The sequence below is a fragment of the Aquarana catesbeiana genome, linkage group LG05, assembly GCF_042186555.1.
Source record: "Aquarana catesbeiana isolate 2022-GZ linkage group LG05, ASM4218655v1, whole genome shotgun sequence".
Taxonomy (NCBI): domain Eukaryota; kingdom Metazoa; phylum Chordata; class Amphibia; order Anura; family Ranidae; genus Aquarana; species Aquarana catesbeiana.
In genome coordinates this window covers 26,773,535-26,800,244 of record NC_133328.1, presented here as the reverse complement: position 1 = coordinate 26,800,244, position 26,710 = coordinate 26,773,535, and the positions used below count along the sequence as shown (strand labels likewise).

General features: G+C 41.7%; 1 protein-coding gene across 1 annotated transcript in view; it reads right to left on the bottom strand.

Moving 5' to 3' along the window:
- THSD7A (thrombospondin type 1 domain containing 7A) overlaps window positions 1-26,710 on the bottom strand; it is a gene marked incomplete at its 5' end in the record, with an annotated part of 209,493 nt that overhangs the window by 15,765 nt on the left and 167,018 nt on the right. The window contains 7 exon segments of the mRNA XM_073629537.1: window positions 1,729-1,942; window positions 5,686-5,768; window positions 6,997-7,092; window positions 7,712-7,885; window positions 11,364-11,538; window positions 21,047-21,192; window positions 24,778-24,895. Coding sequence (XP_073485638.1) covers window positions 1,729-1,942; window positions 5,686-5,768; window positions 6,997-7,092; window positions 7,712-7,885; window positions 11,364-11,538; window positions 21,047-21,192; window positions 24,778-24,895 — 1,006 coding nt within the window.

Here is a 26,710-nt window from a genome sequence, read left to right as displayed (position 1 = left end):
TTTTGGATGCCACAGATTAAAGCCAACCATCCTGTATATCAGGCATGTCCAAAGTCCGGCCTGTGGGCCAATTGCGGCCCACGTTCAGGTTTAATGCGGCCCCCCTGATAATTTGTATATATATATATATATATATATATATATATATATCTTTTGTGGCCCCCAGGGCCACAAAAGATATATACCGTATTTATCGGCGCAGCCTCGGAGGGGACAGGGGAGGGGGGAGGGACGAGCGCCGTCAGATTACATACAGGAGAATCTCCTGTTTACTCGGCGGCCTCTGTAATAGGAAGTCCCGTCTCCTGCCATTGGACGACTGTTCTGTCTATCATAGCAGGCAGGACTTTTAAAGAGGCCGCCGAGTAAACAGGAGATTCTCCTGTATGTAATCCGTTGGCGCTCGTCCCGCCCCCATCCCTGTCCCCTCCGAGGCTGCAGGTGGGCATCGATCAGGCTGCACTGATGCCAATGGTGAGGCTGCATTCATGGCACATGTGAGGCTTCATTCATGGCAATGGTGAGGCTGAAGGGCACCAATTAGGATGGGCACTGACCCTTATTTTGCTTCGCAGTTCTTTATTTAAAATTTAAGTTTTTTTCTAAAACTTCCCTCTTAAAGTGAAGGTGCGTGTTATACATCGATAAATACGGTATATCTAAATGTGTAATAGGTGAAGCAGCGCTGCAAGCCACACTGGATCCCAAGGCTCTGGGCCCGGTGCTCAGGCTGAACAGGCTCCCATCCACCTCCAAAGCTAAATACAACTATATTGTCAAAGGTGTTGGGACGCCTACCTTTACACGCACATGAACTTTAGTGGCATCCCAGTCTCAGTCCGTAGGGTTCAATATTGAGTTTGCCCGCCCTTTGCAGCTATAACAGCTTCAACTCTTCTGGGAAGGCCGTCCACAAGGTTTAGGAGTGTGTCTATGGGAATGTTTGACAGTTCTTTCAGAAGAGCATTTGTGAGGTCAGGCACTGATGTTGGATGAGAAGGCCTGGCTCGCAGTCTCCACACTCTTTCATCCCAAAGGTGTTCTGTCGGGTTGAGGTCAGAACTCTGTGCAGGTCGGTCAAGTTCCTCCACCCCAAACTTGCTCATCCATGTCTTTATGGACCTTGCTTTGTACACTGGTGCGCAGTCATGTTGGAACAGGAAGGGGCCATCCCCAAACTGTTCACACAAAGTTGGGAGCCTGAAATTGTCCAAAATGTCTTGGTATGCTGACGCCTTAAGAGTTCCCAAGCCCAACCCCTGAAAAACAACCCCACACTATAATTCCCCCTCCACCAAATGATTAGGACCAGTGCACTAAGTAAGGTCCATAAAGACATGGATGAGCGAGTTTGGGGTGGAGGAACTTGACCGGCCTGCACAGAATCTATTTTACTGTGTTCTGTTACTCTATTCTATTGTATTCTTTTCCATTCTATTTTATTATTTTCTTGTTTTCAAATTCCATTTCAAATTAGTTTTCAAATTTGATTCAAATTAGAATTTTGGTTGAATTTCATTTAGTTATTTCGAATTTGTCTAAATTCGTACTATTGTAATTCGGAAATTTGGATACATCCGAATTCCTGAACAACAAAAAATTCATCCAAATTTCAATTTGGAATGAAACGAACCACACATGTCTAGTCCGTGTCTTCAATGTGCAATGATTGAGGGTTTGGGCCACAGTGGCTGCCTATGGTCCCCACTTCTACCACTGGCTACCTACCTGAACCAAAAGGCTGCAGAAACCACGTCCTCCCACCATAGCCGGACAGACTGCTCGATGGTTGGGTGGGGTTGATGGCTCGACTGGTCTTTACATCCCCTTTCTTGTCATCGGAGGTGGGGATAATCACTACAGGGATGAGGGTGCACTGATCGAGGGTCCCATCTGATGACATCACCTCCGTGTAACCGTCTTCACAGCCGCAGGATCCCGTCTACAAAAGAGAGAGGCAACTTCAATCCTCCCGAAACGTGTGCTCAATGGGTGCCACTGAAACCACTCCATTACGTTACTAGAAGGAACAATAATAATGTCTCTACTAATTCTAGCAAAAACATTGTGCTCTGTACACAGAATCTCTCACCTTGTGGGTAATATTTTGTCCTCACTGACACACCAGGAGCAAAAAAGTGAGATGTAATACAGATTTGTCTGGTAGTTTGTTTCCCTGAGTCCGGTCAAGCCCTGATAACTATTTCTAGCCCTAATGAAGGAGTGCCCTGGCCCCACAACGTGTTGGCTTTTCTATGAGATCCTATTACCAATCAATAAATGCTACTTTTTTTTTTGTAGGTCAGAAGAAAGGACGGTACTTCTATCTAATGAGAAGTGTCCCTTGCGCTGGTGGCTGCGGTCTTACATAGAAAGCTTCCATCTTCCCCCCGACAACTCCCACACCACTGCAGCAGTAATCTTCTGGTGCTGCCGCTGGACCTGTCCATAGGCACTCATCAAGAGTGTGCACTATGTCACACCTTTCCTCCCTCCTCCCCCATTCATAAAAGCTGTACTATAGCCTCCATCAATGAAAAGCGTTTTATGAATGGAGAAGGGGTGGATTTATTGAGCACTTTTGTTGATGGAACCTATGGCTACAATATAAAACCTGCCATTGGCACTCATCAGGAGTACCCACTATGCCCACTCTTTCCGCCCCCCTCCTCCATTCCTAGAAGCTGTACTAAAGCCTTCATCAATGAAAAGCACTTTATGAATGGAGGACGAGTGGATGAATAAAAGGTCTGCCTCCTTCATTTATTGAGCACTTTTCATTAATGGAAGCCATAGACCTGTCGATGGCACTCATCGAGAGTGCCCACCACGCCCACCCTTTCCATCCCCTTCCTTCATTCATAGAAGCTGTAATATAGCCACCATGTTCCTGATCACCAGGAACAGACGATCTCTCTCTACTCCCCTGTCATGACAGGGATATGTTTGTTTACATTGACAGATCCCCGTTCTGGCTCTCTGAGGAGCGATCGTGGGTGGGTGGCGGACATTGCGGCCGCCGACCGTGCACATCTGCTCCCCCGCCATGCAGCTGGCGCACGCACGCCTGCTATAGCTGTTAGAGGGACCGACGTACGGCTACGGCGATTCGCGGGAACGAGCTGACCTGCCGCAGTACGATGATGGCGGCTGGTCAGCAAGCTGTTAAAAAAAAAAGAAATACATTTATTTTTTTTAAATGTTGCACTTATTTCAATGTGAAACGTGCAAATATCTGTTAAAGGTGTAAAAATATTAACGACTAAAGCAAACAAGAAAAAAAAGTTTTCATTATTAAAAGTTTATGTAATACATGTGAACAAAAAAAAAAATCAGTAGGAAATTAATAACTAAATGGAGAATGAGAATAGGGAGTTAATTAAGGCTGATTAGCGTAAATAAAGGGTTAATAAGTGGGAGGAACATTTAATATAAAACAAATATTATCTTGCTTGACAGGTTGCTTAAAACTGATTCATCTGCAGATCGAAGTTCATCACTTTGACCTGTAGATGAAGAAACAGAAAGATACAAAAAGAAACAATGTTTCTTTTTATCTTTGTTTCAGCAGCTGAGCAATGTTGTTGATAAACATTGCAGGGCTGCTTTTTCTTTTGACAGCTCCAATTGCCACACTTCAGCTGTCAACAGGGGAACCCCAATGACAGCTGAATGAGTCATCGGTTGTTAAAGACGCAGCGGCCCTGCTCCTTCACAACCAATAATTGCCAGCTTTTTTTTTTTTTACATTTCAGTGGGAGAATCCCGCTGACAGCTGAAAGAACCGAGCCTGAAAGTATCGTTTCCAGGTATCGGAGCATTTACACGAGTACCGATTCTCATGCAAATGCTTAGTATTGGCACCAATACCGATACCAGCATCGGTGCAACCCTAGTTAAAACCTCTGTCAAGTTTTATTGAGGCGATCCTCTTCACTTTCTGTGCTTATTCCTGGGACAAGAAGTGAGGACAAATCTTTTCATTAGGATATTGACAGCAATAAAAACCGGTACAAAATCTCATGAGGGCACCAAACAAAATGGCTGAGAATCTATTTGCTTTTATTAATATTTGCTCAAAAGGAGACAACACATAAAAGACAACGCGTTTCGGTGGGCCAAAAATCCCCCCCCCCCTTACTCAAGTCTTGAATGTGAAGGAGAGATTGGAGGACTCTAAAGTGACATAATCACCGAGGTTTGTTTGCTACATAAAAAAAGAAGAAGATGTGACAAAGGGTTCTATGAATGGAGGATGAGCAGATGAAGAAGAGGTTCACCTCTATTCATAAAAAGCTTTTCATTGATGGAAGCTATAGTACAGCCTCTTTGAAGGGAGGAGCTTTCACCAGTGAAAAGCACTCTATGAATGGAAGACAGATAAATGAAAGGTCCGCCTCTTCCGTTCATAGAGCACTTCTTATTGATGGAAGCTATAGATACAGTATAGCCCTTTTACTGACCCTCATCAAGAAACCCCACTATGCCCGCCCTTTACGCCCCCCTCCTATATTCATAGAAGCCTATACTCTACTATAAAGCCTATACTCTACTATAACTTCCATAAGTGATAAGTGCTCTATGAATGGAGAACAGGAGGATGAATGAAAAGTCTGCCTCCTCCATTCACAAAAAAAACTTTTTATGAATTGTACATATAGTACAGCTTCTATGAAGAAGGGGGAGGAAAGGGCAGGCATAGTTGGCACTCTTGATGAGTGCCAATTACAGCCTTATAGTGTAGCTATAGCTTCCATCAGTGAAACATGCTCAATGATTGGTGTAGGTATACCTTTCATTTGTCCACCTGTCCTCCATTCACAAAGAGCTCTTCAGTGACCGAAGCTATAGTTCAACTTCTATGAATGGAGAAGAGGGACAGAAAGGGTGGGCATAACGGCCACTCCTGACGGATGCCAATGACAGGTCTAAACTGTACCTAAACCTTACATCAATGAAAAGCCCTCTATGAATGGAGGAGGCGGACCTTTCATCTATCCGCCTGTCTGGAAAGGGTGGGCATAGTATCCAATGGATCAACATGGGCATGGCAATAAAAACCTGATGGGAGTTTTTCCATTTTCTCCACTCGATTTTTTTGCAGCCTGGACCTCCACTTGGACAATTCTGCTCACTTCCTGTTCTGGTGACACAACAGGAAGTGAGGAAAAACCTCTCTCATGGGGATAAAGTCTGCAAAACAAAAGAAAAGGGGATGTTCCAACGCTTTCCCAGCTATCAAAAACTAAAAAAAATATGATTTTGACTGGAGTTCCATCTTAATAGCAAAACTAAGATGATTTTAGCCATTTAGAGCTTATATGAGCCCTTGATGCATATGCTTCTCTGCGTTTTTATTTATTTTTATAATTGATTCATATTAATAAAATTGCTTAGATACTCTGAGGGGTTTTTTTCATGACGTAAAACTGTTAACCTCACTGGGAGCTCAGCGGACAGCAGGAGGCTAATAGACAAAGTGATAAAACAAGTGAAACTTGCAGTAAAATAATTACACAACTTTGTACAAATTGAGATTTCAGCAGCGACAGAGACAAGCCATCCATCATACTTATAGGACAATTAAGAAGAAGCCATTCTTCTCTCTACTTTATGGATGATAAGGGAAATGTAGTGGAACCGCTGCGTAATGTCATGTGATCACTCCCCGGGGGCGGCTCTTACCTCTGTGCAGTAGGAGTGCATCTGTGTGCACGGCGGATTACATATCCTTTCATTTTCCGGTTTGAGGACTTCAAAACAGCCTCCTGGAAGGCAGAAGACATGCCAAAGATACTTAAACTGGTTGTAAACCTCAGCCATGAAATATGAACAAAGCATATCAAAGCTTATTTGCACTGATCCAAATCATTTGGTGGAGGGGGGGATTATGGTGTGGGGGTTGTTTTCCAGGGGTTGGGTTGGCCCCTTAGTTCCAGTGAAGGGAACTCTTACGGCGTCAGCATAACAAGACATTTTGGACAATTTCATGCTCCCAACTTTGTGGGAACAGTTTGGAGATGGCCCCTTCCTGTTCCAACATGACTGCGCACCAGTGCACAAAGCAAGGTCCATAAAGACATGGAGCCCCAACAGGTCATGTTTTCAGGATTTCCCTCAGATGAAATGGCGGTGGTAATTACTAAGGCAGTAAAACTGAGCAAATCACCTGTGCAAAATAATGGGAAGCCTGAAAACATGACCTTTTTGTGTGCCTTGTGAACTGGAGCTAAGAAGCATTGGATTGGGCTTCAAATGTTGCAGAGAGTAGGTTCAGCGTTAGTATGGTTTTGAATACATTTCCACTTTAATTTGGGTTCTGATAGAAAGGTGTCACAACACACAGGGCATCGCATTTTGTTGTGTATGGGGCTGCGTAGCTGCAGACCAGTCAGGGTGCCCATGCTGACCCATGTCTACAGCCAAAAGCACCTACAATGGGAACTGGACTATGGAGTAATGGAAGAATGTGTTCGAGGTATTGACTTGGCCTCCAAATCTCAATCCAATCGAGCATCTGTAAGATGTGCTGGAAAAGCAAGTCTAATCCATGGAGGCCCCACCTCGCAACTTACAGGACTTAAAGGACCTGCTACTGACAGCTTGGTGCCAGGTACCACAGAATACCTTCAGAGGTCTAGTGAGGTTCATGCCCTGACTAGTTATGGCTGTTTTGGTGGCAAACAGAGGACCTATTCCTACAATTGCCTTAAATTCTCCAGGGTTAGTCCCGAACTGCCTCCCATACTGTTCTTTCACCTTGTAAAGGATGGCTTGATCTTCTTCAGTAGGTTCCCTGGGCTTACTTGCTCCTCCAACTACTGCCTGCTCTTCACTCATAAGCTTATGGCTGATTGTGTGTGTGTGTTTGTATATATATATATATATATATGTATATAATATATATATTATATATTTATTTTACTTTAGGTGGCCACTATTGTTAAAAAGGTAAATTGTGATTTGGAAACAATGAAATGATAAAACCATATTAACCTGTCACATTGAGCCCGTCTGATCTCTGGCACCAAACTGCCCGGGAAGATGCTCTCCATGGACCTGTTAACCAATTGTATTCAAAGCATTGCCCGTCTGTGCAGGAAACAAGAAAGAACAAGATGGGTTAGTAATGTTAATAGAGACTATCGTTATGTAGGTACTATGTTGGATTCCAAGAAGCCTCCCCAACCCCGTACTTCAAATAAAGCCAGGTGAACACAGTTACACAATTTTCCAAATCTTGGGACTCAGAAGGTTCCTTTCAGGTGCTCAAAATCAAATTGTTTGCCTGTCACTGAATTACACCATGATCCTGACCTGTGCAAAAAACGTATTGAAGCTACCCTGGTAACTTTAAAACCCACCCATGCAGAACCAAGCCCAACCCACTAGGTTCAAGCAGAGACCCAAATCATGAGTTAGACATTCTTCTACAGCTCAAACTGTCTGGTTGGTTATATTACATAGAATAGTGTCCAGTAATGGCCCTGAACATTTAAAATATACTCATGAATGTTGTTACTGTATACCATGTAATAACTCCTAATGAAAACTACTAATTTATGATGTCTTATATTTAGACTTTCTAATACTTTCTTGTAGTTTTAGTACATATTTTCGAATTTTATAAATCTTTAAAATATATTTCTGCCCTCTTGTATTTTATACATACTCTTATCAAGTGTCAGTGAGACTTTTGTATTATACTTACCATGGCATGGTTTGGATTCTAACATTTGTTCCGGGCAGAGATGTTGGTTTTCCAGTTCTTGAATAATTACTGCTTTTGAGCGCACCTTAACGCCTCCGAATCCAAGATTCTGACCGTTGACACAGGTCAGCTGGCACAAACTCCACTCTGACCAGTCATTCAAATAGCAGTCCCCTACAAGGTGAATATAAGATGTTACAGTCCTACAGAAAGTGATTTAATTAACCACTTCAGCCCCGGAAGATTTTCCCGCTTAATGACCAGGCCATTTTTTGCGATACAGCACTGCGTCGCTTTAACTGACAATTGCGCGGTCGTGCGACGTAGTGCCCAAACAAAGTTGATGTCTTTTTTTTCCCCACAAATAGAGCTTTCTTTTGGTGGTATTTAATCACCTCTGCGTTTTTTATTTGTTGCGGTATAAACAAAAAAAGCGACCATTGTGAAAAAAAAACACAATGGGGTTGATTTACTAAAGGCCAATAGACTGTGCACCTTGGAAAGTGTAATTGCACTCTGCAAGTGCAGTTGCTCCAGAGCTTAGTAAATGAGGTAAAGCTTCACTTTGCAAAGAATACCCAGTCACATGCAAGGAAAATAAAAAAAACAGTATTTTTGCTTGCACATGATTGGTTGATGAAAGTCAGCTGAGCTTCTGCTCATTTACTAAACTCTGGAGCAACTGCTCTTGCCGTGTGCAACTGCACTTTCCAAAGTGCACAGTCTTTTTGCCTTTAGTAAATCAACCCCTATATTTTGTACTTTTTGCTATAATAAATATACTACATTTAAAAAAAAAAATAATTTCTTCATCAGTTTAGGCCGATATATAATCTTCTACATATTTTTGGTAAGCGTCTACAAAATAAGTGATAGATTTACGGCATTTTTATTATTATTTTTTTTTACTAGTAATGGCAATCTGCAATTTTTATCGGGACTGAGACATTGCAGCGGACAAATCTGATTATTGTATAAATGTCACTGGCAGGAAGGGGTTAACACTAGGGGAGCGATCAAGGGGTTAAGTGTGTTCCCTAGATGTGTTCTAACTGTGGGGGGAATGTGGCTGACTAGAGGAGGAAAGAGATCGTTGTTCCTACGTGGCAGGAGCACACGATCTGTCTCCTGACAGAACTGGGATTTGTGTGTCACGAGCGATCGCGGGTCCTCGGCGGTCTTTGTCGGAGGCGTCTTAAAGAGCCGACGTACAGCTACCACGGCTTGTGCAGGGGAGCCTAACGGCCGCAGTTTACCTGTGGCGGCTGGTCTGGAAGCAGTTAAGGTAAACCCTTTAGAAAGTTGTCCTCTGGTGACTATTTGGTAGGTTTTCTTGGCAAGATACAGATGCCGAAATTAGGTGCATGTAGTCATTAGGTGACAGTCTCTAAATCATGCTATCGTTGCCCAGATTGGGTGATTATCTTTTATAACAGGGGCAGCCTTAGGCTGGCCATACATGGTTCGAATTTCGGCCGGTTCAGCAGGACCCAGCCGAGATTCAAACTGTTAATGGGCAGGCTGAATGTACCAAGTTGATCGATCAATCAACTTGGGTGCAACCAGCCTGCCAAATTATCTTGCGATTATTGCTATCGGGTGCTGTAATCACTGTCTTCTCCCTATGGGGACGGCTTCCCCTGCCCCCCCACCGGGAGAAGACAACTGCTTGGCAGAAGGGATTCCCCTGTCAGCACTGTCTGTGTTGATGGGGGGGAATTTTTTGAATTCCTTTCCTGCAAGGAAAGAAATTTGCACCAGGTATAGTCTGCCTTAGGCAGGCCACACTTTAACCAATTTTCTTTCTTTCAACCATCAATACTAAACCCCTCCCACAGAGCTTTTGTATTGTGACAGCGGGAGGTTTCGGAACCGTCAGAATACAATGATCATTGCTTGCAGCTATAGCCACCGGCAAGGTAGAAATCGGATAGGCTGGTTGTACTAAAGTTAATTGATGGATCAACTTCAGTACAACCAGCCTGTTCATACATGGAACGGAATTCTGCTTGTCCTGAAATCCCGGGAATTTTGATTCCCCCCAGGATAAACCTTTACTGGGGCTGTCTGCTTCCTATAAGAAAACACCTTCCACTCCTGCCTATAAAGTCAAATTCTAGCAAAGATACCCCTCATGTTTATTCCCAGTGACACCAAGTCAAATAAGAAAGGAAATAGTGGTCACCAGAAAAAAAAAAAGACACAGACAGCAGTGATACTAATATAGAGGTTCTATCCTTTGTCCAACCCAATAACAGTGGGGAGTTTGGGTTTCAAACAGTTAAACGCTTGAATAATCTCAATGTTCCAGCACAAAGGTGTTCCAGTGGACATCATGAGATGGCTGAATCTTGCTTGCATGTCTAATTATTCTCTTATATTACTGAATTGGTTAATTGACAAAAAAATGTTTTATGAGCAGTACAAGAAAATCTGAGTTAACCAATTCAAACTCCATAGTAGCATCAAACCCAGACCAGAAGCCTATAAAGCTGGCCATAAATGGTACTAGGAGATGATGATCCTGATTTTGGGTGGCATTCGAAGTCTATAGCCATTGGTAGTCAGGGGCTGAGAACTTTTTCTTGCTTGGTAGAGATGACAACCCTGTACTTGCACAAGCTCAACACTGAGCTGGGACCCAACTCTAATATCCATGTGCATGTCATTATACAAGTCCACAGTAATGGTGCTGTGTCCTTCAAAGCAGCAACTTCCTACTTTTTGACCAAAGCACTTGACAAACAGGACTGGAAACCCCAAACTGCCAACACATCCTGAAAAAAACAGTTTGTGGCACACCATGAAGTCAAACACTTGTAAATCTTTATTATTCCAGGACAAGCTGCATGAGGCCCCACCTGGAACTTCTCAAGGCCCGTACACACGCTTTGATTTTTGAACGTCAATTGTGCTACAACGACCGATCATTCGCAAATCTTACCGTTAGTATGGTGCTTTCGACAGCCGATTTCACTTTTTCGTCAGACAAAAGCTGGATGTGCAGACTATAAAATTTTTGTCGGATGTGAACTCAATGTCTGATTTTCGTTTCATTAGTACGGTTTTCGTACGAAAAAAATCGTAAGAGCAAGACTATGCATGTTCAGAAACGAAAGAACACATACAAAACTATCCAACATGTTACGTCACTTCTGACGTTGTATTCTGTCAAATGAAAATTCTCGCATTGTTAGTAACCTCTTCACTTTTGACATGAGACTAGCGTGCCACAAAAACAGACGTTCTGTCGTCCGAAAATCAAAGCATGTGTACGAGGCTTTAATGAAGGAGGTTCCAGTTGGGCTTCATGCATCTTGTCCTCCAATAATACAAATTTTACAAGAGTTGGACTTCATAATGTGCCATAATGTAACAGAGTATGGAAAAGTTAGAAACTTTTTTGGTGAGTGCCTTCCTGTTCCAGTGACCCTTCCCCACATTCCTTGTCCTGGTGTCACTGAGAAACACAAATCAAGGGAAATCTCCCCAACAGAGTTGCAGACATAATTTAAACACAACAGGGATTCTAAGCCTACTCCACTGTATTCAAACTAAACAGGCAAATAATTCTGTCTGACCTTCAGCTTTATTCTGATTGGTCTCTATCAGAAACACACACACCGTCCTTTTAGAGGAGCTCCATACCTACCTGGGCATGGTACGATACAGGACTCTTCCAGTACAATGTTCTTATCACCATTGACAATGAGGTCAATGTCTCCACAAAACTCCTCATCCACCATTTTCCCTGAGTCTTCTGGCGTGCCATCATAAACCACACAGGACATGTTCCTGAATCGGGTGCCTTCTCCACACTGGGCATCCTGTTGAAGACCAAGAGAAGGTGTTATATTATAGTATTTTAAGTCTACATGCACTGTTCCTCGCCATCTTGGATGTGATGTCAGCAGCCTCAGCAGACTCCCAGCTGCCACTCAGGTGACACTCTATAGTAGGGGACTCTGCGGCCCACGGGCCAGATGTTTCCCTTTGCTTGCCTTTATCCGGCCCTTAGGGCACTATTCCTCCCACTGACACCAACAATGGGGTACTTTCTTCCCATTGAAACAACTGATGGGGAACTAATTGACACCAATGATATACTTCTTTTTACTCCCACTGACCACTAAGCCTATGGCATTTTGCACTCCCACTGGCGACAGTGCACCCCTCGTAAAGTCTGAAGGGCAATAATCTGGCCCTTTGTTTTAAAAGTTTGGAGACTTTATAGGCTCTATAGTATTCTCCTTCGCTCCTCCCTCAGAAGCTACATAAACGGTTATGTAGGGTGTAGAGGAGAGGGTTAGAGAATCTAAATCAGCACATAGCATAATTAGACACTCCCAGAAGAGTAGAGTGATGTGACATACAAGGGTGGGTCTTGTGTTATGGAATTGACTCTTCCTGGAGTAGTAAAATTTTCTGGCAAGTTTAAAGGCACATTGCAAGGGAACAAAAATTGTTTATGAAATATAAAACTATTTTGTCTGAAAATGTTGGAGTTGGTTACCCAAACCAGCAGCAGAACGTTACTGGCATCTTATTGGCAACATACCAAATCCTGATTTTATATCACTGCCCCGAGTTTGCACGAACAGACCTTATATTTTTACAAGCCCTGATGAAGGGGGCATTGTGTGGCCCCCGAAACAAGTTGGCCTGTACCCAGTTGATGTTTGGAATAAAACCTTACTTTGGACTCTAAAATTACAGTGTGGCACTTTCATTTCAGATTTAAATATTGTTCTCACATTGCAAACCTATTGTGGTAGTTCATTGGAGCAAGGATGCTACCCACTCACCAAAAAGATGCCTGTTTCTGTATTTTATTGGATGCCTCCAGCCTGTGTGAGTACATAGGTGTACAGGGTCGTTATATATTGAAGTCTGAGGATAGCTCGGGGCTCCTAGTATGGAGACTGCTCCCATGTTGAAGATAGGAGGTCTCACTCAGGGGTCAGAGGTTCTTCAGCCAGGAGTCAAGTGATAGGAGGTCTCAACCAGGGGTCAGAGGGGCCCCATCCAGCAGCCAGGTGGTCTCCTCCCAGGAGTCAAAGCCAGCTCTTAACGGGGTGTCAGGAGAACCCCCTACTCAGAGGCCAGGAGTAGGGCGTGCAGCAGGGCGCTGCAACTAAAGGTTGGACATAATTATCTGGCTGACCTCCGGCAGGTGGTATTGCATGGCCTGGTATCAGCTCCTATGTGAGTACTTTCAGTTATGACCGTTTATTTGTTCATCATCATCTTTAATCCCTCTACCCCTCCAGTCTGTGGTTATATCATACTATAATGATTATTTTTTTATCACCTTTTTAGTATATCGATGCACTTGCTCCTGTTGAGTAGATAGAGGTCCACGAAACGTCATTAAGCTTATTTTGATGCATCCATCTCATATTTATGATTCTAGATGGTTTTTTTATTGCTCTACCACCCTTATATAATGTTATGCCTACTCCATTTGAGGGACTGTGATGTATATTATTTACTTTCTGTGTCATGTTGGTGACTATCCTCAATATGTATGTTGATACTTTGTATTTTATATGCCAATGTGCTATTATGCGTTTATATGGGTTGATCCATGCCCTATCTTTGGTCTAATAAAGAATACAATTTTTTACATATGTATATGGTTTTGTCTGGCTCTACCCCACGCACCTCATCTAAAGTGCCCCCCCCCCCCTTTTTGGCAAATGTTCTCTTTTTCGGACCATTTTCTGTAAACCCGAGAGATGGTTGTGCATGTAAATCCCAGCAGATCAGCAGTTTTTGAAATACTCAGACCAGCCCCGTCTGGCACCAACAACCATGCCATGTTCATAGTCACCTAAATACCCTTTCTTCCCCATTCTGCTGCTCGGTTCGAACTTCAGCAAGTCGTCTTCACCACGTCGAGATGCCTAAATGTATTGAGTTGCTGCCATGTGATTGGCTGATCAATTTGTGTTGCCAAGCAATTGAACAGGTGTACCTAATAAAGTGAGGATAGATAGATAGATAGATAGATAGATAGATAGATAGATAGATAGATAGATAGATAGATAGATAGATAGATAGATAGATAGATAGATAGATATACTGCATATATATTTTTTTAAACCACTTAAGGACCGGAAGGATTTGCCCCCTTAATGACCGGGCCATTTTTTGCGATACGGCACTGTGTCGCTTTAACTGACAATTGCGCGGTCATGCGACGTCATACACAAATAACTTTTTTTTTCCCCACAAATAGAGCTTTTTGGTGTTTTTTTTGCGCTATAAACAAAATAAGACTGACAAGTTTGAAAAAAATTCAATATTTTTAACTTTTTGCTATAATAAATATCCCCAATTTAAAAAAACAAAAACAAAAAAAAACAAATTTCTTGATCAGTTTAGGCCAATATGAATTCTTCTACATATTTTTGGTCAAAATAAAACAAAAAAAAACCCCTCAAAAAGCGTATATTGATTGGCTTGCGCAAAAGTTTTAGCTTCTACAAAATAGGGGATAGATTTAAGCTGTGACAAAGCGCAGGCGCGTGCAACATGTCAGCTACGGCAACCCTTGGCTTGCGGTCCACCTTCGTTGATTAGGTTCCTGCACGTCTTCGCGCACGCCCAGCCCTGTCCAACATCCCCAACGGATGTCATCCTAGTCGGAAGCTGTGTTTGAGGACTACAGAGGCCAGCTCTGATCCCTCCGCTTCTCCATCTCCACACCCATTGGTCCTGTGACAACAGGCGGAGTTCCCTGCTACCCCACTTTGTCACATTGGAGCTAGAGCGTTCTTCCTACATCTTTGAATGCCTTTCTGTCAACAGTGGACCTTCCAAGGGCAGTTAACCCCTCCTCTTCAGGAATATATGGTGGTAACGTGTTTAAAACTTCCACTTATTTTAGTGTACAGTTTTAATTTTTTCTATATACACTCCTGTATACACTTATAGCCCTATGGACATTGTTGGGCTCCAACCCATGTGCTATATAGTGTTTTTTAAATTGAATCCAAGGTGTACATAATTTTATATGTGAATATACATATGGACATATTTTTGACTTTTTTCCCATAGAGCGCTGCCTGTGTTTTCATATATCCTGTTTTCCATTTTCAAGTGATTGGCAGCTGCACTGGGCGCCGGGCGGTCAATTTTATTCCTATACACCCCCCTATTCACTTTCAGTTTGAGTGCTTCAAGAACTTGGGGTTTGTTTTTTTAACACAGAGGAAATGGTGAGGCATGGGTTGGATGTTGCATGACCTGGAAAAAAAAAGTCGCCTGACCCTTTAGCAATTAGGGACAAGCCAGGTGAATAAATACATGGACATAGGGGATCGGTCATGACACCACAAACTGCAACAGCAACATGTGAGCACATCATTACAAGTAAGGCAAACAAAGGACACAGGGAATAGAACTACACTAATACCTGGTGAAATAATAAACACATTTGAAAGTGTACAATGCCTTTAAGGCTCCAGTGCCATCGATTCACGATTCTAAGCAATCTTGACATTAGTGACAGGGTGTCTTTAAGACTATGGGCTTCCTCCTAACAAATGCTAACAGACGTTTTGCAGTCTACAGTGCCTTGGTTGATTTTATTTTTTTAGAACTAGTCTGTCATTTATTGAACATAATATGATGAAATAACCCGGTACGGTTGTATTTGGTCTGGCGAGGAGCCTGTGGGATTTCACATACCATTTCCAGATTGTATTACAATGTAATGCACGCCGGCAGACAGGAAAAATGCTTTTACCTGCAAATCAGCTAAGCAACGACTCGTGTCTGTTATTCCAGAATCTAGCGGGAACGCGGTAATCACATGATTGCTGCTGATACATCTTACCGCCACTTAGAGGGGTTTGCATTATATTGAAGTGTAAGGTTATCTTACACAATATACGTTATTCTTCATTGGGCTCCGCCGGTGAATGGAGTGCTGTGATTGCAATCAGGCTGTGTGGGCTGCAGAATATATGAAATATATGTGAAGATACCGGGGGTTGATCTGAATAAGAACTGTGGAGTGCGGCATTAGATAAAAGTTGGGTATATTTTCTTATTATTGGCCATCCCAGAGACACAAGAGAGCCTCTTCACGTTGAGTTCAAGTCAAATGTTTGCTTGTCTAAAAAGACTCTATCATGGTTGAACATCACTATGTGGAATTGAATCGTAGAGCTAAAACATTTTTAGCTTTTTTGCTTCTGAACGGGCAATCTTTCAGATTTTCCATTTTTCCACCATAAAGTGGTTGTAAACCTCTGAAATGAGAAATGAGCAAAGCCTATTCTTCTATAGTGTGTATTTGCTACTTACCCATCCACAATTTGGCCCCCAGCTACATCACTTGCCTAGTCTCTAAATACCAACCTACTTGTTCTCTTCGTTCCTCCCAAGACCTCCTGCTCTCCAGCTCCCTCGTCACCTCCTCCCATGCTCGCCTCCAGGACTTCACCAGAGCCTCTCCAATCCTATGGAATGCCTTACCCCAATCTATCCGCTTATCTCCTACTCTATTAGCTTTTAGACGATCCCTGAAATCCCTTCTCTTCAGAGAAGCCTCCCCCACCCCCACATAACAACTGTATTTTCATTTTCTCCATCACCCCCTCCCCCCCACAGTGATTACCTTTTGTTTCCACTTGACCCTCCCTTCTAGATTGTAAGCTCGAACGAGCAGGGCCCTCTGATCCCTCCTGTATTGATTTGTATTGTAACTGTACTGTCTGCCCTCATATTGCAAAGCGCTGCGCAAACTGTTGGCGCTATATAAATCCTATATAATAATAATAATAATAATTTGTGAAAAACAGAGTGTAGCTCTGAAAATACAACAAATAATATATCTGTGTGAAGTTATAAACTTATATCGTGTGAATGTGATAATTACGTTGACAAAAAAGAAATCAATGAAAATAATGTCCAAACTATAAAAGAACAACTACCCTGTTTCCCCGAAAATAAGACCTAGCGTGATTGTCAGTGATGGCTGCAATATAAGCCTTACCCCCCAAATAAGCCCTACCCTGTTTCCCCGAAAATAAGCCCTACCCTAAAAATAAGACCTACAATGACTTTAACTAGGGCTTATTTGGGGGAAGGGCTTATATCGCAGCCATCGCCGACAATCATGCTAGGTCTTATTTTCGGGGAAACAGGGTATAAACACCAAAAAAAGTGAACTTCCTAAGAAGTGTGTCCAAAAAAAGTTGATTATGAAATCTTCTGTGAGGATGGTAATAATGCGACAGGATAAATGAAAACTGGTTGTAGGACTGTTGAAACAAAGGAATCTTCTAATGGAAAAATGTAGATGTATACTCTTACCAGACAAGGTGGACCCACTTGCCAGCGGCAGTGGGTCAATCGAGCTCGTATTGACCTGAGGCCTGATGGTCAAAAAGGGTACCCACTCGAATGCAACTGCAACACGGAAGATAGTCACTCCGGACTCGACTGATCCGCTTGTCAACAGGGATGGATCCGTGGAATACGATCTGGCTGGATATCCAACTCGGGCAATTCTCCAAGCCGAATGGGACTGCAGCCCAATAGAGGGCCTGTTTAAAGACCAATGATGGATGGAGAAATGTTCTCATTCAAGCTGAGATTGAAATAAACAAATAAAAAAGGGCTTCATATGGTGCAGGTCAAAAAGGGATTTTTTTTCATCTAAAAAAAGTACAAACATCGAGGTAGATGAGTACAAAAATAGTGATCACTGAATAAAAAGTTTAAAAGCAATGTGGGGAGCAAGTGAAGCGCCATCTCCATCCATCATTGGTCTGCAGTCCCATCCGGCTTGGAGAATTGCCTGAGTTGGATATCCGGCCAGATCGTATTCCACGGATCCATCCCTGTCGACAAGTGGATCAGTTGAGTCCGGAGTGACTTCCTTCCGTGTTGCAGTTGCATTCAAGTGGGTACCCTTTTTTGACCATCAGGCCTCAGGTCAATACGAGTTCCATTGACCCACTGCCACTGGCAAGTGGGTCCACCTTGTCTGGTAAAAGTATACATCTACATTTTTCCATTAGAAGATTCCTTTGTTTCAACAGTCCTACAGCCAGTTTTCATCTATCCTGTCGCATTATTTCCATCCTCACAGAAGATTTCATAATCAACTTTTTTTGGACACACTTCTTAGTATTTTGGACTTTGTTTGTTTTGGTGTTAGCAGCTTTAACCACATTGGTTTAGTGCAGTAATTTCCCTATTTTTACACTTTATATTCTTTATTTGCCCTAATCCAAAGCACTTAGTGTGATTTATGTCTGCTCTCTCCTTCCTCTGCTATTTGCATTTGTTACCTCTGGCAGTAGATGCCAACAGAATGTAATCCCGCAAAACAACCCCCCCCCCCCCCCACAACACACAGCAGGGGATTGGCAGCATCAGCTGTGCATGTTACCCTATGAAGCTGTGTAAACTCACTGTGTAGACTCAGGTCTCATATTACACTCAGCTCCCTACTCTATGATGTGCAGTGTGACACCAGATCCCCACCCTCTGCCTAAGAGTAGAAGATCCTGGGAGCCCCACATCAGAACAAGAGCTGCTGTGTATAGACAAGTGGTAGTCTCAGCCTGAACCCCCCTGCCAGGCCACGCCCCCAATGTGTTTCACTCCGCCCACTGCATCTTACTGCATTTTAATAGGGAAAAGTTCAGCTGCAGAGAGATCACAGCAGCTGGTGACCATAAGGTCAGACATGACCAGTAAATTTGCTGTGGGAAGGAGGAGTAGTTAGACATGCACAATTAGTTTAGTTTTCGAATTAGTTTTTAACAAATTTCGACAAATTCGTTCATTTGGAAATATCCGAATTAACGAAAACCCGTTTAACAAATTTTTCCGAATATTTGTAAATGAGAATATTCGAAAATTCCTAAATTTCAAAAATTCCTAAAATAGAAAATTCCTAAAATAGAAAATTCCTAAATTCAGAAATTCCTAAATTCGGAAATTCCTAAATTCGGAAATTCCTAAATTTGGAAATTCCTAAATTCGGAAATCCAAAAACCCGAAGATCCAAAATCTGAAATAACAACTAACTAATAATAACTTAACTATGACTAACTATTAAATTATAGATATTGGAATTTACTTTCAAATTTGGCTGTTAGTGAACATAACAAATACGAGTATATCCGAAGTTACAAATTATCCAAAATGATGAATGCCGTATCTAAACGAAAGGAACTTATTTTATTAAATTATTTATTATAATAATTAATTAATAATTAATAAATAACAATAATAATACATTTTTTGAATTATTATTAATAATTGTTATTAATTTTTCAGTTCCATTTGTTTAGATGCGGCATTCGTTATTTCAGATAATTCGTAACTTCGGATAAATTTGTATTTGTTACCTTCACTAACAGCCAAATTTGAAAGGAAATTCCAATACCTATAATTTAATAGTTATTATTAGTTAGTAAGGTTATTCTTTTGAATTTTTGGATTTTCTTTCTTATTTTTGGATTCTTTAATTTTCAAATTTTCACATTTTCGAATTTTACGAATTTTCAAACATTCAAATTTACGAAGTTTCAAATTTACGAATTCGATCATAACGAATGACACGAAAAACAAACAAAAAAAAAAAAATGAAATGAAAACAAACTGATTTTTCGGCAGTGCACATGTCTAGGAGTAGTGAGATGCAGTCACTGCACAGCTGTAGTAGGAAGCAGAGCCTGCGTGCGTAATGAAAAAATAAGAATGCCCAATACACATTTATAATTATAAACTAGACACATTTTTTTCTTATAATAAATAAATAATAACACCAACAATATTATTTACATTACATAGACAGTATATTTTGTTTTCAACTAGCACACATTTACATTATTTCAGTGTTTACCCTTAAAAAATATTTATTGTGCTCTTGTTATTGTAGAGGATTTGTAGATCAGCCACTAGAGGGAGCGCCTAATCATTACTATAACTGTCCCTTGCTTTTAAAGCAAAGCTTTAACCTAAATGTTAGTCCTCATGCACACGGACGTTTTTACAGCTGCTTTTTTGAGCTTTTTTTGCAGCTTAAAAAGGCCTGTCTATGTTAGTCTATGGCTTCATGCCCACCTAGGCGTTTTTGAGCTGCAAGTGGCATAGGCGTTTTTAAGCTGTAAAAAAAACCCAGGACCAGTGGGTTCTGAGAGACGTTTTTCAGCTGTAAAAACGCTCTAACGCTGAAAAACGATGAAAAACGCTCAAAAACGTCATTCACCAACATTTTTTAGCGTTTCTGATCCATTGAAAAAAAAAAAAAAAAATTTGAAAAAAAAAAAAAACGCTATTGCAAAAACGCTGAAAAAAGCTGAAAAAAGTTTAAAAAAATCACTGCAAAGATACTGGCGTTTTCATAACGTTTTTTTAACAGCCTGTGTGCATGAGGGCTAAAAGTTTTCAAGCAGGAAGGTTTTTTTTTTTTTTTAATTGCAGAAGAGACATACTGGGGTTATTTAACTACAGACAAATAGGCTGTTCACTTAGCAAATAGCATTTTCACTTTGCATGGGAGATTTCCATTAGGTTAGTGAATGGAGTGATGCTTTGCTGACTTCCATCATCATATCATGTGCAAGCAAAGAATGTTTTTTTAAATTTTATTTATTTTTTTTTTTTTGCTTTTCGTTTTTCCTGGACATGGTTTGATTATTTATTTATTGCTAAGTGAATTTTCAACACATTCACTAAGCTAAGTGAAAATTCTCTTCTGAAGTAGACAATGCTCAATGTCTTTAGTAAATGAACCCTACAATGTCTCTTCTGCAATAAAGAATTTTTACCTTCCTCCTCGCAAACTTCTTAAACTGCGTATGCTCGGCTGACCTCGGCAAACCTCAGAAAGGCTCGTGAACGGAGTCTTTCCGAGGTTTTCCGAGGTCAGTCGAAGTGTCCCTCGGGCCTTTTCGGCCGTTTCCGAGGCTCTACGGCGCCCCCTGCCTCTGGCCGCATGCGGTATTGCATCCCATTGAAGCCAATGCAGAACAAATTATTTTCATTTCCATTGACTTCAATGGAAAAACTCGCTTTGATATGCGAGTACATTGGATTACGATCATACTCCTGGAACGGATTATGCTCGTAATCCGAGGTTCCACTGTATTTCAGCAAAATACCACACTATGACCACTAGATGGAGCTGGCAATCATAGGAAATAAATTCATTAGGGAAATTATGGAGATTATCCAAGACAGCTGTCCAAATGCTGGAGGTTGGGATAACAAGTGTACTCTACTTAATGATTGGCTTTGAGCAGAGTTGCACTCCACTCGGTTTATGGATGACTGTAAAGAAATATTTCAGAAGTGCCATACCTCCACGGCACACAGGGACCAGCGTCCATACTGCCATCGGTAACACGGCTTCACCGGGCAAGGCTTGGACTGCTGCATCTGAGAAGGACACGGGCGTCCATCCCCCTGAGAAGGCTGGATCACAGTTCTCTTCCGCATCATCTTTCCTGCAATGCAAATATCTCAATTATTATCATTCTAAAAGAGTATGTAATGTAATAAATATATATATACATATATATATATATATATATATATATATATATATATATATATATATATATATATATATATATATAATATATATATATATATATATATATATATATATATATATATATATATATATATATATAAATTAGTATAAAAATAAAACAGTCCAGTTACTATATTGATCAGATACTATAACAGCGCTAATATTAAAATGAATAACGTGTGGCCAACACCACATCACAAGTCTTTATGTGCAGTGATGATAGAAGAAGCAGTTCAAAACATCATAGGTGATCATCAACGGTTGTCATAGTGTGCACCTTCCACCAGACTTCCGGATTTCACCTCGTGGAGCACACTCCCCCAGGGGGTTAAACTCACCAGAATACTCTAATGAATCAGCCTTAAGAGAAGTGTTGCTCAACCAGTTGGCACTGAATCCTCACCATCCCAGGAGGTCAAACGGTGTATGGGCTCCAAAAAAACGTCATAAAACACAAGGTAATGCGCATAGCGTAATCCTGTTTATGAAACAAATTCCCAGTACGCAAGAAAACCCCCCTTATGTCAAACTACGTAGCATTCGATTCGGTCACTCTTTGTTTCATTGACTATTATATTGTGTACGTAGTTAGATAAGGGGGGTTTTCTTGCGTACTGGGAATTCGTTTAATAAACACTCTCTGCGACCTGAGCCCACCCTATATTGAAGCCTTTTAGAACCTCTGGCTCCAGGGCCGGGACAAGGGGTGGGCAGGAGGGACGGCTGCCCTGATCACACCGTGGTATTATGTGAGGTGGGGGGGGGGGGGGCACCACAAGGAGATTGGGGGGAGGACATTTATATTGGGAGAGGGAATTTGGGGGGCGGTATGGGGTAAGAATTGTTCTAGGAGGGGAGATTAGGAGATGTGTGCTAGGAATGGTGATTTGTGGAGATTTTGTGCTAGGATGGGGGAGTGGAAATTGTGCTGGGAGGGGGGAATCTGGAGTTATGGGGAGAGGATTTGTGCTTGAAGGAGAAATTTGAGGAGTAGAATATTTGTGCTAGGGGAGGGGGGAAATTTTTGGGGTAGGTGGTGGGGTATTTGTGCTGGAGGTATACTGAGAGAGAGAGAGGATGTGAGGTGAGGGGGATGGAGGGAAGGCAAAGATTTGTGCTTTCAGCAGGGGGGGCAGATTTGAACTGAGAGAAGGGGGAATTTCTGCCTAGACAGTAAACATGCAGACTGGTCAAACTCAATTTTTTTTTTGGGGGGGGGGGGGATGGGGAGAACATTTGCTCATACATCTTGGGGGGGGGTGCAATTTGGCATCTTCGCCCTGGGCTCTAGATGACCTTGTCCTGGCGCTGTCTGGCTCTAATCGATGCTTCAAAAAAACAGCCCCCCCCGCATTGGAATCCATGCGCCGATGTCCTGATAGAGGAGGTAGTGACGGATGGGGGGGGGGCGGCGCCTGTGCGCCCTTAATGGACGGGTCACCCCTTTATCAGTGCTAAATAATATGCACTGTAACTGTACTCATGTCACTGGCAGAGAAGGGGTTAACGTCAGGGGCGATCAAAGGGTTAAATGAGTGCTTTCTAAATGTGGGGGCTTGTATTGTAAGAAGACAGAGATTAGTGTTCTTGCTTAGCAGAAACACAAGATCTCTGTCTTCTCCTGTCACAGAACAACGATCTGCCTTGTTAATCTTTCTGTCTGCCTCAGGAACGATCGGCAGGTCCCTGCAGACATCGGGTCCACCGGACCCACTGATTGGCTGGTCGCCGGTGACGCGCACGCGCCCCCAGATCCTAATATCAAAATCACATACTTCATGCTGAAGGGGCGCCCTGCTGCAGTTCATATGAGTGGGACGGTCCGGAAACGGTTAAAGCTTTTTTATGATCTGCAAGTATCATTTGGATTGAGCCGCTGTCTGTCAAGCTGCTAGACTGTGAGTTAAAGCTATCTCACCACAACTGGATCAGTTATAGAGATCACATTTTCAGTGCTTAGGATTGCTGAAACAGATTACCATACATTCTAACATGCTCATATGAAAAAAAAAAGAAGAAATTGCGCTCAGAGGGGAAATATAGCCACTAGTACATCGATTGATCAAAAACTAGTGTAAAAACGAGTGCAGCGCTACATGTGATATAAATTCAATGATTATAAGTGACAAATATATATTTTATATATATATATATATATATATATATATATATATATATATATATATATATATATATATATATATATATATATTATTTATATTAATTTTTTGGCACTTTTTGTGTGTGCATTTAGCACTTTTGATCACTGGATCACTTTAAATCTAGTTTTTTGCATGTATTTTGATCACTATATTTGATACAAGAAGTTTTTCGATTCCATTTTATTTTGTATGAACTTTTTGGAGTTTGCACGACAATACTTTATATATTTATTTTACCAGCATGGAGGCACTTTACACATTTCAACACATATGTGGATTAGAAGGTTTGTGATGCTGTAATCACACGCTCTATGGTAAAAAAAGACTTTGTTTGCACATCAACACATTTTTTTTTTATTTAGTGTCATTGCATCAAGGCACTCAGATAGCCAGCATTTCTTCTATAAACAATACATAACCCAATTTACTGTAAAATCTAAAAGATGACGTTGTGCCAAGTAAATAGATACCAAACATGTCACACTTTAAAACTGCGCACGCCCGTGCAACGTTGACAATCAATTTTACTATCCATAGGCGGCGCTTTAAAAGTCTTTACAGGTTACCACTTTAGATTTATAGAGGAGGTGTGGTGCTTGAATTGCTGCTCATGATCTGACGTTCACCTTGATGCCTCACATGTGTGCAGGAAAGAAAATAGCTTGATTCTCTCATCAACACAGTCAGTGTCAATGTGGGAATCCCTCTGGTGAAGCTATTGTGTTCTTCCAGCAGGGGGGCTATAATAGCTGCTTGCAATAGCCGCATGTAAAATCCGAAAGGCTGGTTGTACCCAAGTTGATTGATCGATCAACCTGGGTACATTCAGCCTGCCAATACATGGTTCGAATCTGAACCATCTATGGCCAGCTTTGCATTGGTGTTCAGTGTACCATTCAAGTGACTATTTATGTTAGTGTCCACTGCTCAAGGAACCCCTAGCAACCCCAGGAAGAACCCTAAGGTTCCAGGAAACCTTCAATGAGAAAAGGTTGACACAGACAAATATGCACAAGTCAGAAATCTTAGCAGGCTCAGGAGAAGCCATAAGTTCAATGGAATCTTGGTTGACATAGATCAGTGATGGTGAATCTTGGCACCCCAGATGTTTTGGAACTACATTTCTCATGATGCTCAACTACACTGTAGGAGTGCATGAGCATCATGGGAAACGCAGTTCCAAAACATCTGGGGTGCCAAGGTTGACCATCATTGATATAGATGAATATGCACAGTGCAGGCACATGGAAATATAAGTTCTTCCATGGCAACGGTACCCAAGACTTCCAAACTCAGTTACTCCAATCATTTTGAGGTTTAAGATAAATACCAACCTGCCAATCCACAGCCTTGAGAGCATGCTGACCAAGGGGACCAATCAGAGAGTTGGCAATTTAGAGGACATTCGACCACACAGGAGATGTTCATCTGCCATGTCTTCTCCAGTCCTAGCTGTAATGAAGGGCATACGTTTTACCAAAGAGCAACGCAAGCCAAACAACCAAATACACAAGTTGAAAATGAATGTGTTACCTAAGAGCACTAGAAATTAATACATGGATATTGCCTTGTGCACTGGTCCAACTCATGTGGTGGAGGGGGGATTATGGTGTGGGGTTGTTTTTCAGGGGTTTGGCTTGGCCCCTTAGTTACAGTGAAGGAAACTCTTAAGGCTTCAGCATACCAAGACATTTTAGACATTTTGGACAACTTTGTAGGAACAGTTTGGGGATGGCCCCTTCCAGTTCCAACATGACTGCGCACCAGTGCACAAAGCAAGGTCCATAAAGACATGGATGAGCAAGTTTGGGGTGGAGGAACTTGACTGGCCTGCACAGAGTCCTGACTTCAATCCGATAAAACACCTTTGGGATGAATTAGAGCGCAGACTTCGAGCCAGGCCTTCTTGTCCAACATCAGTGCCTGACCTCACAAATGCGCTTCTGGAAGAATGGTCAAAAATTCCCATAGATACACTCCTAAACCTTGTGGGCAGCCTTCCCAGAAGAGTTGAAGCTGTTATAGCTGCAAAGGGTGGGCCAACTCAATATTGAACCCTACGGACAAAGACTGGGATGCCATTAAAGTTCTTGTGTATGTAAAGGCAGGCGTCCCAATGCTTTTGACAATATAGTGTATATGGAACATCAGAACACTTACATAAGTCAAAGATCATTAGTTATTACCATTGACTTATGTATGTGATCTTATCACTGGAGCCATATGAAAACTGGTGGTCCGTAGAAATCCCCTGAAGAAGCCGATGTTGGCGAAACATGTTGGGATACAACAACAAATATTGCTCACTTCTTATATATGGATACCGGTGATTACAAATACTATTTGTACTAGGCTTTGCCAAAAGTTTTTATTGAACTTTTTATTGAATCCATTATTTGCTGTTGTTTCATGTAAAAAAAATTCTATTTTTATATAAACTATGTATATTCCTTTGTCATGGGCACCATTATAATCCCAATCATCAGTTATCTTGGTTTTTTTCAGTTCTGTTGTTTTTCAGGTTGCCAATAAAAAAAAAAAAAAGTGCTCTGTCAGTAAATTGTCCATGTTTTGTCAGTAAAAAATACTGTGGGAGCTTAGCAACACTGGGCTCCCGCTGCTCCACTCAGCTCCCTTGCACCATGACATCACACGACCCGCCCAGGCACCGCCCCCCACCATCAGGCCCGCCCCCCAAGCACTGCCCGAACACACTGTAGCAGGCACTTGGAGCTGAACGTCAGAGCCATATGTTTAACTGGCAACCTTTTCCTGTCACTGGCATTTACTGGCAGGAGAAAAGTGACAGTTCTTTTTTACTGGCTGCCAGTAAAAATACTGATGGCTGGCAATACGGCCCACCTCCAGCATTTTCTAATTTGTAAAGAGTAACCTAGAAGTGATGAATACGGAGAGTGACTTGTGTGTACCAAGGTACATACAGCATAATGGGAACAAAAGAGCTAGCAATCACCCAATCCCTTCATATTACATAAAAACTCCCCAACTGGCAACATAGATGCTTGAGCATCCATATACCGTGTATATTCCGTTAGACATGTGCAGAACGAAAAAATCTTTTTTTTTATTCAAATTCGAATTTAAATTCCATTCAAATTTGAATCAAATTCCATTTGAAATCAAATTCATTTTATTTGAATTTTGGAAGATGGTTATATTATTTCTATTCCACTCTATTCTAATGTTTTTTTTCTATTCTATTCTTTTATTTGCAGTTCTATTGTTTTTTTTTTTTCTATTATATTC